This window comes from Prenolepis imparis, unplaced genomic scaffold (genome assembly GCF_030444845.1).
Source record: "Prenolepis imparis isolate NDT839.2.m4 unplaced genomic scaffold, iyPreImpa1.0 SCAF_1, whole genome shotgun sequence".
NCBI lineage: Eukaryota > Metazoa > Arthropoda > Insecta > Hymenoptera > Formicidae > Prenolepis > Prenolepis imparis.
Window position 1 is genome coordinate 16,444,459 of NW_028141159.1, and position 14,710 is coordinate 16,459,168.

At 33.8% G+C, this 14,710-nt stretch overlaps 3 protein-coding genes across 9 annotated transcripts; 2 read left to right on the forward strand and 1 right to left on the reverse strand.

Moving 5' to 3' along the window:
- The first annotated feature begins 142 nt into the window (after window positions 1-142).
- On the forward strand, window positions 143-4,144 carry LOC145932875 (calcium-independent phospholipase A2-gamma). 5 transcript variants are annotated; one of them, XM_083032101.1, is made up of 9 exons: window positions 143-279; window positions 1,016-1,430; window positions 1,500-1,860; window positions 1,950-2,162; window positions 2,297-2,320; window positions 2,445-2,653; window positions 2,730-2,928; window positions 3,017-3,217; window positions 3,330-4,143. In XM_083032101.1, the coding sequence occupies exons 1-9, from the start codon at window positions 224-226 to the stop codon at window positions 3,581-3,583; spliced, it is 1,932 nt and encodes a 643-aa protein (XP_082888227.1). In that variant the 5' UTR covers window positions 143-223; the 3' UTR covers window positions 3,584-4,143. The 5 variants fall into 5 exon arrangements, with proteins under 5 accessions (XP_082888227.1, XP_082888232.1, XP_082888242.1 ...); XM_083032116.1 differs by lacking the exon at window positions 143-279 and adding an exon at window positions 668-796; XM_083032109.1 differs by lacking the exon at window positions 143-279 and adding an exon at window positions 742-883.
- A 415-nt stretch (window positions 4,145-4,559) lies between these two features.
- Srp72 (signal recognition particle 72) lies at window positions 4,560-7,816 on the forward strand. Its single transcript, XM_083032177.1, has 8 exons — window positions 4,560-4,719; window positions 4,955-5,072; window positions 5,157-5,412; window positions 5,511-5,990; window positions 6,078-6,440; window positions 6,510-6,814; window positions 6,892-7,104; window positions 7,180-7,816. The coding sequence occupies exons 1-8, from the start codon at window positions 4,620-4,622 to the stop codon at window positions 7,313-7,315; spliced, it is 1,971 nt and encodes a 656-aa protein (XP_082888303.1). The 5' UTR covers window positions 4,560-4,619; the 3' UTR covers window positions 7,316-7,816.
- Window positions 7,817-9,172: 1,356 nt separating this feature from the next.
- On the reverse strand, window positions 9,173-14,524 carry LOC145932961 (uncharacterized). Of its 3 annotated transcripts, none has more exons than XM_083032205.1 (8): window positions 14,015-14,150; window positions 12,348-12,471; window positions 11,889-12,022; window positions 11,681-11,804; window positions 10,774-11,584; window positions 10,444-10,684; window positions 9,718-9,954; window positions 9,173-9,628 (listed from the first exon to the last, which is right to left on the reverse strand). In XM_083032205.1, exons 3-8 carry the CDS (start codon window positions 11,944-11,946, stop codon window positions 9,564-9,566), a joined length of 1,536 nt encoding a protein of 511 aa, XP_082888331.1. In that variant the 5' UTR covers window positions 11,947-12,022; window positions 12,348-12,471; window positions 14,015-14,150; the 3' UTR covers window positions 9,173-9,563. The 3 variants fall into 3 exon arrangements, with proteins under 3 accessions (XP_082888331.1, XP_082888323.1, XP_082888314.1); XM_083032197.1 differs by having other exon boundaries at window positions 9,174-9,628; window positions 12,322-12,471; XM_083032188.1 differs by having other exon boundaries at window positions 9,175-9,628; window positions 12,322-12,471; window positions 14,078-14,524.
- Between the last annotated feature and the right edge of the window lie 186 nt (window positions 14,525-14,710).

Sequence of the window (14,710 nt, forward strand, 5' to 3'; positions counted from 1 at the left end):
CCAGACGTTTCGCAGCTCACGTTTAGTATCAACAATAGTTGGAAAAGATTCGATCGATTCTGTCTGAATTTTTTTATCGATTACGTCAAATCGATATATTCGATGAATCGAGAATTTTAATTTCGAAAAGTTGAAAGAGTTGGTTTGTGCCTTGTGTGACATTTGGATATTTCTGCAAAAGATATAAGAAATATATTAGAAATATATTATATATATCGCTCTCATGTCTTTTAGCAGATATACGACGCATCGTCAAAAGTGTAGTATTTTGTTAACTAGGTGAGTGACTTTTTTTTGTGTGTTTGGAGATGATATACATATCAAATTTTCAATTAAATAAAATCAGTCAATGCGACTTTAATTGGACTTTGGTCATTATTCCGAGAACAATTCAAATTACTTTACGTCGCACATGCTATAGTAAACACTAACCTATTTTTTGCGTGTATCATTAAAATCAACTGTAATTGCGTCATTTTGCTAATGAGACTCTATTATAGAAATACTATTATTATCGATAAAAAAAACCTTAGTATGAGAGTTGTTCGTTTCATTGTCCTATCGCGGCCAGTAACGATATGTTATCAAAATATTGATAGAATAATCGCATTACCAGTAATCTGCTGCAAAATCGTATAAATGCACATAATAAACACACGTGATTAAACGTCAGGTTCAGTTAGGTTTGCGAGAAGTAAGCGAGAGTCGCGTTCGATATCTTATCGATCAGCTGACATTGACAGATCGGGTTAGATTGATGACAAGAGTAGAAAATATGGCATCGTATTATTAAACGGTGATGCTTATGTATAATATTTCCTTTCTCTTTGTTATAATATTCGAAATATAAATCGCCTACTAATCGTCTCATTATAATAAAAACGTATGTAATGATTGCAATAAGAAAATGGAAATGCGCGATGTAACGAATGTGTGCATTCTCTTGAATGTTCTCGAATAGAGGTTAACTTCCCATTTTAACTCTCTTATCTTTACAGTTAATTTCTTATTACAGACAACTTACAGACAGTGCAACTGATAAAAATGCCAGTGGAAATGTAACAAGTATCACGAATAAACGTTTTCGCTCCATAAATGATATAAAAAGAGTCACAATGTCGATGCAGAATCAGTGGAAGCTTTTGTCACAACTAAAGGATTATCTGAATAAGACCAACTATGATAAAAACCAAATTAATCTCTCTAAAGATTGGTTGGATGCTCTGCAGAAATTAACCTACTCCTACTCGCAACTCGACACAATACGAAAATTGTCATCGGATTCTATTAAAACTACTGATGCAAACAAGAACTCGAATGTAAAGCATGAAGAAAGCAATGATACAGAGAAATTTCATAAGACATTCATGTCTGATCAAACAGAATCGTTTATAGATAATTCCACAATCATGCAACAAAAAATGCAGCAGGTAATTATTTATAAACTAAATAAAAAAATATCTATATATTTGATATAGAAAGTTAATTTTTTTCCTTAGCAAACTCGTGAACAAAATGTTCCTGATAATAAAATAGAATCAAAAGAGAGCTTCACAGTACCACAAATGATCTCCACATTGTTTTTGAAGTTATCTCCCAAAAGTACTCAAACTACCACTATACCAAAATGGAAAGTGAATGTTTATAGCAATATTCCAAAGCACAGTATTGTATCTCGTACACGTCACATCTTGAACAGTATCGTATCAGCCGAGTCAAATGCTTCAAAGTGGCGAAGAATCGAGGAATTATTATTGCATGTCGATCAGTATCCAGAGGCAAGATATTACGCGATCAAAGAGGGAGCAATTAAGATTTTGTTGCGAACTCGTCAGAAGACGAAGGATGAACAAATTAACGGTATGTGAGAAAAAATTCAGTTATATATATATATTTTTTTTATTATTATTTATTGATGATTATTTACTATTTTAATATTATTTTTATAGCATCTATCAGAGAAGCGCTGGCTGTAATGGGCTATATTGATCCTCTGCCTGGTCGAGGCATCAGAATCTTGTCGATCGATGGTGGTGGTATTCGCGGAGTATTAGTAATAGAGATGTTGAAGAAATTGGAGGAACTCACAGGAAAGAAGACGTATGAAATGTTTGATTACATATGTGGCGTCAGTACAGGCGCCATTCTTGCTGCTGTGTTGGGTAATTGCTTAGAAGTTTTTGTGTTTGATTAATTTCTTAAGGATTATTAATTAATATAAGATACTGTATATATCAATTATTAATTTTTTCGTTACATGTGTATATCCAAACTAATGTACATGTCATCTATACAGTATTACCAAAGGATGCTTTGGAAGGTAAACTTTTGATTAGTTTGCGACATGTATTGTTTGCGATTTAGTTTACCAGTGAAATGATAGAAGAATGTCTTGTGAATTTCCCTTTTATCTCGAAGTTTCATTCCGTCATTTCTTATTGCAGGAGGACACAAGAGAAAATCATTGGACGAAGTTTCGGAGTTATACAAAGAACTGAGCACCAGAGTGTTTACGCAGAGTGCTATAAAAGGCACGAGCAGTCTGGTTTGGAGTCACGCGTATTATGACACCGCGTTATGGGAACGATTGTTAGAGGAGCATTTGGGTGACAAAGTTCTTATCAAAACCACGCGCGATCCAAATGCACCGAAAGTACGTAACTATTAGTGTATCGTTGAACAAAAAGAAACTCAGAATGAAACATATAAATGCATGAGTCTGAATTTAGTTTTCAGCAATATCCGCCGTGGTTAATCATGGGAACGTTATGGCTTACATATTTAGAAATTACACATTACCATATGGAGTGGAAAGTCAGTACATGGGATCTCATAAATATAAATTATGGGAAGCCGTGAGAGCATCAGCCGCTGCACCGAGTTATTTTGAGGAATTTAAATACGGCGAATATCTTCATCAGGATGGCGGTGAGCTGCACAATTAACTTAAATGCAAAATTGCATTCAATAAAAGTTTACGAAACACTATCGAGAACGATTGTAATATCGTTTGCAGGCATTCTCGTGAATAATCCATGCGCCGTTGCGATACACGAAGCCAAACAGCTGTGGGCAAATAATCCAATTCAATGCGTTGTATCATTTGGCACCGGTCGAATCCCATATCACATTTATGAAAACGCGTCTATGGAAGTCGAGATCTCGAGTTGGAAGGAAAAATTCTACAAAATTTTGGACAGCGCCACTGATACAGAAGGTAATGTTAATAATAAAAAAGATTAATAATTAGCAATTGTATCGCATACACAAATTGTTTTGAAAAAAATAGAAAAAAATATGCGATTAAACTTGATCCAAATATTTTTCAGCTGTGCATACGATGCTAAATGATCTGCTACCTGACCACGTTTACTTTAGATTTAATCCCTATTTAACGGAAATGCTATCAATGGTGGAAATTCGACCTGAAAAGATCGGTCAAATGGAACAGGACGCAAGAATGTACATACGTCGAAACGAAGAGAAATTTCAAAAGGCTGCTACCGCTTTATTAGAAAAGCGGCGAATGCAGCAGAAAATTGTTGATTATATTACGTTGCAAAGACAATTATTGAATCTATAATAAGGAAAACATTTCACATATTGATGATGATTCCATAATACGATTTTTAAAGATCATATGTGGATATTTATAGTACAAATTCTTTATCTCTTACGCGTCAATTTGAAACTTTTTGATTAATGGTCCTTGCTTTGAATAATGCAATAGACAGTAGTATAATAGGCGTATATTTCAAAAGTAACTTTGGCGTGCCATTTTTTTTGTTTACTAGTACTAGTATATTTTTCGTAATTTCTTACAAGATTTTTGTTTAAAATAATTAATAGCAAGATTAATAGTATTCTATAGAAATTTATCTTAAATTTTTATAAAAAATTATTATTAGTATAGCTATTTGACTGTGATACACTTTGTGTGCTTAAATATAGTTTAGATTAATTAATAGTATAATTTCACATCTTATTATATGTTTCGCAGTAAAGATGCAGGAGTCTTAACATGATAAGAACAAAGCGACTGTATATATTCTCATGGAAAATATCAATCAATTTACTAAAAACTGAGCACACGCTAAGTATTGGATGTTTCATATGTGTTCTCCTTCACTATAAATATTGTAAATGTATTAGCAAAGAATCTTTGCAATAAAAGTAAATAATATATTAAATGTGAAAAATAAAAAAGAATTGTTATATTATTTTTATATATTATATTTTCTGAACTAAAAACATTTTTCTATAGATGCAATTATTAGCAATAATTATCATTAGTAATGAAAGTGACACAGCGATACGTAGCTTCCAAAAATGTTTTAATTTTATTTATGAATTTAATCAATGAAATTGTGGAAATGCTTGTAGAATTTTTATTTTTCTTTCAATTTATAGAGTACAAAATCAATGTTTTTGATTATGATACTATAATAGTATCCACCAATCAGGGAATCCCTGACAAAGATAGCGATCCATCCAATATATACGTATCTTTTTTCCTCCACCCTCGAAGGCTTCCAAATGCGAATATACGACTTATATATCATAGTAGTGTGACTGTACCATGGCTCCACGTTGACATACGTCATTACTGATTGAAGAACATGGCTTCGAAAGAAAATAACCTTGTTGTGTTGTATACGGAATTAAATAAATTAGGCCAAAACGGGGAATACGAAAGGGCCTCGAAAACCGCGAACAGAAGTAAGCTCTTTGTTATTATTTATCGAAATAATAAAACAATTCGAGTCGATAATAATTGCAGAGAAAATAATCCTACTCGTCTGGTTTTTTGGTTAATGTTTTTACATCGTTTGACACATATATTTTCGTAAAATTATATTGTGCTTTGAAATAATGTGCGTTCGAAAAATATTTCGAAATGAGAAGAAACATGTCGTTTAAAAAGCTATGAAGTAATTCCTACTCTGTTATTTAGTTTTAGGCATTTCTCAAGATGAAGAAGCGGCGTTTCACTATAAAATTATTTGCCAGATCCAGCTGTCCAAGTTCAACGAGGCGTTACAAATTATCGTTAAAACCCCGAAATTAGCAACGTATGACGCTAATATTTACTAATATTATTTTATATTACAATAAATAAAATATTTTTCATGACAAATTTTATTTCTAACTTTTAGGAATCTAGATTTTGAAAAAGGATACTGCCTCTATCGTTTAAATCAAATTTCTGAGGCATTAAAAGTGATAGAAAGTGTGCAGAATCCTTCCTTAAAAATCAAGGAATTAAAAGCCCAGGTATTGTATCGTCTAGAGAGATATGAAGAATGTTTCGCAGTATATAGAGACATTATTAAGAATTCACACGATGACTATGAGGAAGAAAGAGAAACAAATCTTGCGGCTGTTCTTGGAAACTTAGCGATTGAGGGTTCTGTAAGTTCAATGCATCTTAGTAAATTGAGAGTTTAATTAAGATATTGATATAACTTTTAACATAAGAATGTTTCTAAAATATTGCAAACAATTTCTAGGATTTAGAAGTCCCTTCGTTACATGAACATACTTATGAATTGACATATAACGCAGCATGCCGTTTACTCGCACAAAGAGACATGGATGATAAAGCTATTTTAATAGAAGCAGAAAAGAAATTAAGAACTGCTGAGAAATTGTGCAGAGAGGGTTTAGAGGAAGACGGAGCGTCTGAAGAAGAAATTGAAAATGAATTGGGTATAATTCGTGTACAGCTTGGTTATTGCCTGCAATTGCAAGGTCGAGAAAAGGATGCGCAAGCATTGTACACCGCTGTTTTAAAATCCAAGCCGGATGACATTGCATTGGTTGCTGTAGCCAACAATAATTTAGTATGTCTAAATAGAGACCAAAATGTGTTTGATAGTAAAAAGAGAATGAAAAGTGCCACTCATGAAAATCTAGAGCACAAATTAACTTCTAGACAAAGAAGAAACATCGCATACAATCAGTGTTTATTAGCATTTTACACAGATCAAGTGAGTCTTAATAACAAATTTATAATATTATATCATTAGTTCTTTGTTATTTACGAAGATAATTACACGCTCATTACGCATTTTCAGGGGGAGCAGTGTCACCAGCTCTGTAATAATCTTGCGAAATATTACCCTACACTTACAGCAGACGCGATGTTCGTAAAAGCTGTACAACTTAGCAAGGAAGGTAAAGCGAAAGAAGCGGCGAAATTGTTGATCGAGCATACGGTCGGCGAGAAGGAATTACCTATGAAATTGGCTAGCGTACAAGTTCTTCTGAGTCACGAGGAAAGAAAAGATGCGATCGCTATTCTTGAGAATTTGAACGAAAGGGATAGATCTCTCCCTGGAATAGTCAGTGCACTCGTTACCCTTCACATGGCTGACAACGATCGGGAAAGAGCATCGGCCGCTCTAAAGAATGCAGTCGATTACTATAAAAAACACAAAGTATGTGTATTTATATTTATGTAGTTAGTTTATTGCGCGATACTCTTTACACGAAAAATTTTCTTTCAGGAAACCACTAAAAATTTGGGAGAATTATGGCGACAGGCTGCCAATTTCTACTTACGCGGTGGCGAGCTCCAGATGGCTGCCGACATCCTACAAGAATTGGTAGACGCTTCGCCGTCAGATACCAAGACTTTAGCTCAACTAGTGGTCGCTTATGTACAGTTCTGCCCTACTAAAGCGCAGTCGTTATCCAAAAGATTACCGCCGCTTCACGATCTTGCTGAAACTACCGACGTTGACGCATTGGAGAGTAGTAATTGGGTTATTGGAACTAAAGTAGTGAAGAAGAAGGTTGAACCTTCTCCTGGGTAAATATAATTATTTCAGTCAACTCTCTCTTGCAGCAAATTCACCTAACGAAAATTGTGTTTTAATTCTTTCTCAGTAAACCAGTGTCGGATGTAATTCAGAAGAAGCAAAAGAAACGTAAACGCAGGGGTAAATTGCCGAAAAATTATGATCCAAACGTTGCGCCGGATCCAGAGCGATGGTTACCGAGACACGAGCGCAGCGGATTCCGTAAAAAGCGGGATAGAAGGAATAGGGATGCGGCTATGAAAGGCACACAAGGAGCTGCCGCAGGAGCCAGTGACCTTTAGTATGTATATGCAAGCACGATATACTCTTTTGCATGATAAACTGTTAAAAAACTAACTGTGTTCCATCATTACAGTGATATTACGAAAATGCCTGCGAATGCTAAGCCTTCTCCGAATCCTCGCCATAGTCCTGCAGTTGAAACCTCCGGACCACGTCAGCAACAACGCAAAGTCCAGCAGAAGAAAAAGAAGAAAGGTAGCAAGTGGTAATTCATTCAATTGGATTATTTCATTCCTAAATTGAATTCTTTCTCTCTCTTTCCATGTTTTACTACATAAATTAGATTACATAGCATTTTAATGGAAAGGGAAAAAAATAACGTTTCTTACCAAAATTATGAACTGAAATTTGCTACCATGTAGCTGTATCTTACAAGACGGAAGTTGTAATACTGCCATTAAAAAGAAATGAAAAAGATATCGTACACACAAAACATGTAAAAGAAATATGTTTATAATTTCTCTGTCACTTTTGTGTATGTAAAAATTTAGTGCCCATTTATCAGTGGATCTTTGAATGCAATTAGGTTTCTATAGTTGTAAATTATATATATATTATATATTGTCAGTTATTTTTTCTTTTCTTCTGCAAATATTGCTTTTCGAGAAAATTCGAATAAGTACGTATCTATATTGATAATATGTAAATACAGAGAAATATGGAATTATACTATAGAAAATATCTTTATTTTTCTTCTCCAAAAAAATCCTCTTATTCAACTCGTGACATAATATCAACACACATAGGTAACATCTTTCCATGTACATATGTTGACTAGGGATAGAGACAATACACATCTTTATTTGATATTGGTAACAACTGTATATAAAAATACAATCCGTTTTTGTTATACTCAGCAACTCTGTAATATGAATAGATAATGTGATTGTGCGTTGATTTGTAACATTTGTATTATTATGTAACAGATATATAAGTGGCCTAAGAGTCAGAATTATAAAATGTTATGTTGCAATATATAATTTTAATATACATATATATAATAAATTATATATATAGCTACAATTTTTTATCTTTCAGTAAATATATTGTGTCGTCGGTTTCTATAAAACTTTGTAAAGATATATTTTGATATATCACTATGATGAATCGATGCATGCGTGAAAAAGTTCTATTGCCACTTATTGTCTCGCGATTAATCTATACTATATATTATCATATATGTTGCTGTGTATAAACTCATAACAATACGTGACAATCACTGAAATAATATAGAAAACTTGTCACAGTTTTTGTTAAATGTATGTATATGTCAAGCCACTACACTTGAGGTTTTAGTCCCGTAAAGAAACATTACTCTAATGTGTGCGTTCATTATGAAAAAATTAATTCTTGAATGACAAAGATAATGCACGACTGATCTTCACTATGATACGTTTTTTCTTTACGATACTAAAATGATAATATTGTCTCGATAATTTTCTTAAGATAGTTGGATATTTACTAATATTTGCACGCCAAACTCATCTAGTGATAAATTAGCACGAATTTTTTAATTCAGACAAGTCAGAAAAATGTGTGTATGTAATTTTCTGTTTATCAATATATAAAGAGGATAGATGAGTAAGGCACAAATATACACAGACGCGTTATAAATTTCTTACGGTAAAATCTAATGTTCGTTGGCTTATGTTGACGCGAGGATAACGGGTATTTTCCAGCAAAGTACAGATGATATAGTGTGACATTATGAGAGAGCCATTCCACTTATGAACGCTTATGGAATCATGTCATTCTTATTGTTTCATCTAAAATTAAAAACAGATAATGTTTGCAAGCATTAAGTGAAATGCGCCCTGTATATTTCAACTCTGACACAATGCCAGTGTTAAAAAACTAAAAAATGTCTGTCACCAATATATTTCAAAAAATTTTATATTTAATATTAAATTATATATCATTTTATGATTTATCATCTGTATAGTTTACAAAAAATATAAGGTATAATTTAAAATGAAAACATTCTCATTAAAATTTAGGGTTAATTTTATAGAAATTAATGATTATTAATATATTAATAATCAAAGATTAATATATATTAATAATAATATATATTAATATTCCTTTAGTGTTGCAATAATGGTCCGTTACTATTCTTTTCTTCCTTTATCGATATGTTTGATTGAAAAAATAAAAATATCCGATAGGATAGGCTGCAGCAATAACATTTGTTATACTTGTTTATACTTGTAACAATAAAAATGGAAAACTGTAATGCTCTGATAATTCTCTCGGAAACTGAATTTAGAATTTCAACCATTTCCCAGCGAATACCTTATATGTGTAACACAGTGTAATGTAGTGTGTTCTTGCTTGGAAAAAACCCAACATTATGCAAACCTTGCGATGCGAGTTACACAAACTATCGCAGTCGCGAATGCATAATAATACGTCGAGGTATAAACGATCCCTCTAAATACGCATTAGTGATGCGTAATGTTACTTCGCAGGTATTATGCCTTCCCAGACATCCTCTCGTTGCTTATTGGCCAATCGTCTTTTCTCTGTAATGCAGGAATTTCTCTCTTAATTTCTTTCAAACGTCATATTATTTCTTTTTAAATTGTTCGCAGAATTACACAATTTTTTTTACCTTTTGCTTCACGCAGTACATTCTTCTCGTGCTCACGTTCTTGTCTGGCTGTAGCGAGTCTCACGCCTAACGCGCCTGTAACTAATCTCTTGGCCAAAGCGGCACACGTTTCGGGCCGATTTCTATAAGGTTGCAAAAATTCTGCGGTTTTTCTAGCTTTCGTTTTACTCAAAGCGGTGGCTTCGCTAAGCGGCCTCGTTTTCACAAGCGGATGATTCGACGCTAGTACTTCAGCAGCTTAAAAAAAAATAATGAAATTAGCAAAGAGGAATATAATTAATTGCGATACATCTGGTTATAATCACTTTTTAAATAAAACTGTTTTCAAATATCCTCAATGATAAATGTACATGTTATGCCAATTGTTGTACTATTAATATCAAACATGCAAAATGTTAGTAAATTTTCTCGAATATAATTTTCCGTGTGTATATGTGTGATTAAGATTCGTTTTCAAACTATTTTTAATGAAAATTATTACATTACTTTGTTACAGTCAAACCTCCTTATTTCTAACAAGTTAAAAAATAAGTTTTATATTCTTATCATTTTTTCTCAACTCTCAATAAGTTTCAGTGGCACATATGAAAATATCTTTTAATCATGTGCATTTAATGACATTTTTCTTCTATGTATATATGAAAAATAAAAAAAATAAAAAAAAAAAAAATATGCCGAGCATACATGAAAATACCATTAAAAATATAAATTATTAAATATATATACCAACGAGAGGACTGCTGAAAACACCTAAACAGTGAGTATCGTCCACCCACTTTAGTTCAAAGCCACCATTCTTGAAAGAACTGAAGGCAGCCGCCAAGTCGCAAGTTTTGAACTCGGAGGGGAAATTATAAATTTCTACAACGTGTGCAAATTCATCACTGGACACTTCAACCTGTTTGCTGTACGCCTTGTAATCATTCTTTGGTTGTTCTATTGCCACTTCGCCTACCGCCGATGTAAGCTGAAATGAAAGCGCGTAAATAAATTAATTATAAATAACAAAATAGATAAACGCTTAGATTATATGTTAATGTAGATATATATACTGACCTCTTCTATCAACGTTGGATCCAGACAATCGCCATTATCATCGAACAAGCTGTCCCAATCGCATTCGTCTCGATTTATTTTTATAGGTGGAGACGGCGGCGGGACCGGTTTGCTCTTTTGTCTCTCTATCTTCTTCACTTTTTTTTCAGGTGGTATTGCAAGAATCGGAGGGACTTGCTCGGATCGTTCCAATTTCTTTCGCATATTATCAGAAATTATCAAAACATTATCCGATACCACGTTCTGTCCAACTAATTGCCTATTTTTATTATCTACTGTATTGTTACAATCTAAATTCTGTTGCATTGAAGACCGGTGATCTTTCACAGTTGCTTGTGCCGTTTTTATCGCTTCGTCATTAATCTCGACTCTGTCGGATGATTTTGATACATTAAAATTAGCGCTATTTTCATTAGGGTTATCAGCAACGATAGTTTCCTTCTCTTCCGATAAAACTTGCGCATCCTCTTTAAGTTCTTCTTCCAACAGTTTATGCGTACACTCAGTGTTACCGGGGATTTTAGAATCCAAGGTAACCACATCCTCTAAAATTTTTCGCGGAAAGTGACTATCTGCGATTTCCATATCACCATTGTTGAAGATTCGATTGTCCAAATTCGGATCGCCGCTCATACTTTGTCGAAAACAACATGTATCTTGCAGTCTAGAATTATTATTCGTATTCGGATCTTCGTTTAACGTCGTCTGATTTGCGGGAGAAACTTTAGGATTTCGCGATCTCCTCTCTTCCAGGCTTCTTCGATGCCTAGGTACATAAACCGCTTGATCGGGTCGTCTCTGCCGTACATTCCTATAAACGCAATGTATTTTGAATTTGTTAGCACTGTCGTATAAGATTAAAACTATACGCAATTGCGTGCGAATTTAATAATTTAACAAGTCTTACTTGACAGAAGAAGAATCTGTACTATTTGACTGCGACTGCGTCTGCGTCCCATTCATTTGCGAGCAATTGCTAGCTTTCCTAGCTGCCGGTGGCCGATAAATCTCGACCGTTGGTGTTGATTTAGCTAAAAAAAGATATATATACATGTATAAATAAACATCTCATATTGTGTATTGTATATTTGTCAATTATTTATTCTCATAATCACCTTGTCGTTGTAATTGCTTGCATTCCGGAGACACACAGGGCGATTGTCGGCTTTCCATCTCGCGAGTCCTATCCTTTCGTTTTGTCGCAAGGCTCGTTCTGCACTCAGGAGCATTCGGCTTTGGCTCCCAATCCCTTTACAATAAAAATAATGTATTACATTCAATTTCCTTCATAGAATCATATATTGCTAGAAAAGACTCGCAATTACAATCACAATCATGATCCTTATTTGGAACACACTACGATGTAGAAGAATGATCTCATAGTCAGTGGAGTGAATCGGTTTCACTTTCGTTTACGACTTTTACGAGCAATTATACATCAGTTAATGCTATCGATGTAGGACAAAACAAATAATGATCATTTACGCGTTTGGAAAAAGACTTAGACAGAGATGTCGGGAAGAGTCAGGAAGATCTCTCTTCGGATACCTTCTCACATCGCTCTTGTAGCATACCACGGTACGTCTGGCCGAGCCCTGACCGATTGAGAACGTCTGCAGCAAGTCCGGGAAACGATCCTGCACCAGCTGGTGAATTATGAAACGGCGATAGTTGTTGACGGGCGGGAAGACGAGCGCTCTGCAAAAGTGAAAAGAGATATACGTGTTGTCTCTCGCTGAAAGTGAGATCGAACGGACTGCATCGATCGAGGCAGCTCCGTTTGGTGAATGTAACGCCTTACGTGAGAAGGAGAAAGAGGATGAGAAAAGAAGGGGAAGAGAGGTATAAAAGCCGGCTAACTTTTACGTAACCCGTGCGTTCACTTTCTCTCTCATTCGTTACTCGACGACTCATGTAACATGTATACATCAGTCGTATTAAAAGCACTTTTCTTTCATCGATTACGTCTTTTTTTTACACTTATAATGAGCACGAATACGGTTCATAGTGTATAGTGTATTGTTAATTAAATTTAGCGTAAAATATTCGAGAGAAAGTAAATTTGGTCACGCTATCGTACCTTGACCTACAAAAAAAAAAAATAAATAAAATATATGCTGCTTTATTGTGTAATATATGTATAAACACGTGATTATGCGATTATCAAATTTTGCATGAACACCACGTGCGATCACGTCTTTACAGATTAGCAATATTGAAAAATAGCATTTACATTACACGTGTATATAATTTTTGAGAGAAAATAGTCCGATATCTTTCTCTCTCCAAAAGCTACTCTCAAATCTTATAACTTCGCACTCATACAAAATATACCTATGGATTTCATACTTTTAATAATAAAATTTGGATAGTCACAATAGTCGCGAAATTATCTTTTAAATTATCTTCATGCTGAAGCAAGATGTTAGACATTTTCACAATATTAATGCGGATATATATTCTTTTTCCTATCAGATCATATGCAGTCTTTCGACTTTGTGTTTATTATTTGTATTGATGTTATTAATATTCCTGTTAATGTGGTCTGATATATTATTTCGTAATTGCTGTTTTTTTTTATGTGTGCCTTCTTTTATCAATATGAATAATGTAAATGGAAATTTACAAAAATTATTTTTAATGGCTTTATTAGCTCTTATAGGCTCTCGCCCCTTTCTCTCTACATATATACATATATATATATATATATATATATATATATTATTTACAATTTTTTGCGTTAAATAAAAAAAAAATATATATATAAAATTTTTGCAATATCATTTATAACAATGAAAAACATTAGTTGATAATTCATATAAAGCAAAAAATTGTAGATTATATATATATAATTAATATTTATAAAATAATATATATATAATTATATATATAAAATAATATATATACAATTAATATATAAAATATATATATATATATATATGTATGTAAAGAGAATCGCATATATGTTAGCTCTCATAGCTCTGCGAAGATATCGACATATCAGTGTTGCTTACGCTATTTATAAAATCTATATTTAAACCATTCACGGGTAATTTCGCTTTGAGGACATTATATACATACGTATCCGTTAAATTTACCGGTACATACATACATATATTCACTTTATTTAGACATACATATATGTATGTATGTCTAAATAAAGTAACATATCAAAATAGTCAGGATTTAATTAAGACTTGGGTCTCTCGTAGCAGTCGACGAATGTTGCAGAGGAGCTAACCTTTAAAGATGCATCGGCCTCTTGTGTTATAACAATCGTTTTCTTGTACATTATTATATATACCTCTTGCGCGTCTTGTCCCTCGCGAAGACGGTTATGTCGTATTCGACATCTTCGGAAAACAAACTGTCCTGCAAGTTCATTTATCGGCACAATTGTCCCTCGTCGTCCAGCATTCAGAGATACCGAGGTCGAGTATCAGTACATACGTACTTGAAGAGTACTCGCAATTGATCGTCAAATAAATCTATATCTTCGCGTGTCGATCTTTCCGAATCATGATATATCTTTTCGCAAACTTGTGTAATTGTGTATCGCAAGGTAAAAAACTGATCCGCTCGAATATGTACTACGTTTTATCTTCGTAAAGTAGATAGAAGCGGATGTGAAGAATTGTTGTTAACGGAAGTGAAATCCTCGAGAGCCAATTACGGAATGGAGCGAGACATCCTTCGAATTCCAGTCGCGCGATTCGTTGATTTTCCACACCTTAAGGTGCCTTTTCATGCTGACGCTCGACGCTCATTTTTAGCGTCAAAAGACGTCACGTGACCAAAATTGACGAATTGGTATCTTTATTTTTCGTCACGTGACGTCTTTTGACGCTAAAAATGAGCGTCGAGCGTCAGCATGAAAAGGCACCTTAAGTCTGTTCAGACAGCAGACAGCTGACTGATGTCAGCTGTCACATTACTG

What these genes read in the sequence shown, in the direction of transcription:
- Srp72 (XM_083032177.1), top strand. Translation starts at nt 4,620, where the DNA reads ATGGCTTCGAAAGAAAATAACCTTGTTGTGTTGTATACGGAATTAAAT. An exon ending in AAAACCCCGAAATTAGCAAC is followed by an intron (nt 5,073 to 5,156) that starts GTATGACGCTAA and finishes TCTAACTTTTAG; the next exon opens with GAATCTAGATTTTGAAAAAG. An exon ending in GCAGGAGCCAGTGACCTTTA is followed by an intron (nt 7,105 to 7,179) that starts GTATGTATATGC and finishes CCATCATTACAG; the next exon opens with TGATATTACGAAAATGCCTG.
- LOC145932875 (XM_083032101.1), top strand. Translation starts at nt 224, where the DNA reads ATGTCTTTTAGCAGATATACGACGCATCGTCAAAAGTGTAGTATTTTG. An exon ending in ACCAAAGGATGCTTTGGAAG is followed by an intron (nt 2,321 to 2,444) that starts GTAAACTTTTGA and finishes TTCTTATTGCAG; the next exon opens with GAGGACACAAGAGAAAATCA. An exon ending in GCGATCCAAATGCACCGAAA is followed by an intron (nt 2,654 to 2,729) that starts GTACGTAACTAT and finishes GTCTGAATTTAG; the next exon opens with TTTTCAGCAATATCCGCCGT.
- LOC145932961 (XM_083032188.1), bottom strand. Translation starts at nt 14,157, where the DNA reads ATGAACTTGCAGGACAGTTTGTTTTCCGAAGATGTCGAATACGACATA. An exon ending in TACAAGAGCGATGTGAGAAG is followed by an intron (nt 12,023 to 12,321) that starts GTATCCGAAGAG and finishes TTTATTGTAAAG; the next exon opens with GGATTGGGAGCCAAAGCCGA. An exon ending in CAAGCAATTACAACGACAAG is followed by an intron (nt 11,805 to 11,888) that starts GTGATTATGAGA and finishes ATCTTTTTTTAG; the next exon opens with CTAAATCAACACCAACGGTC.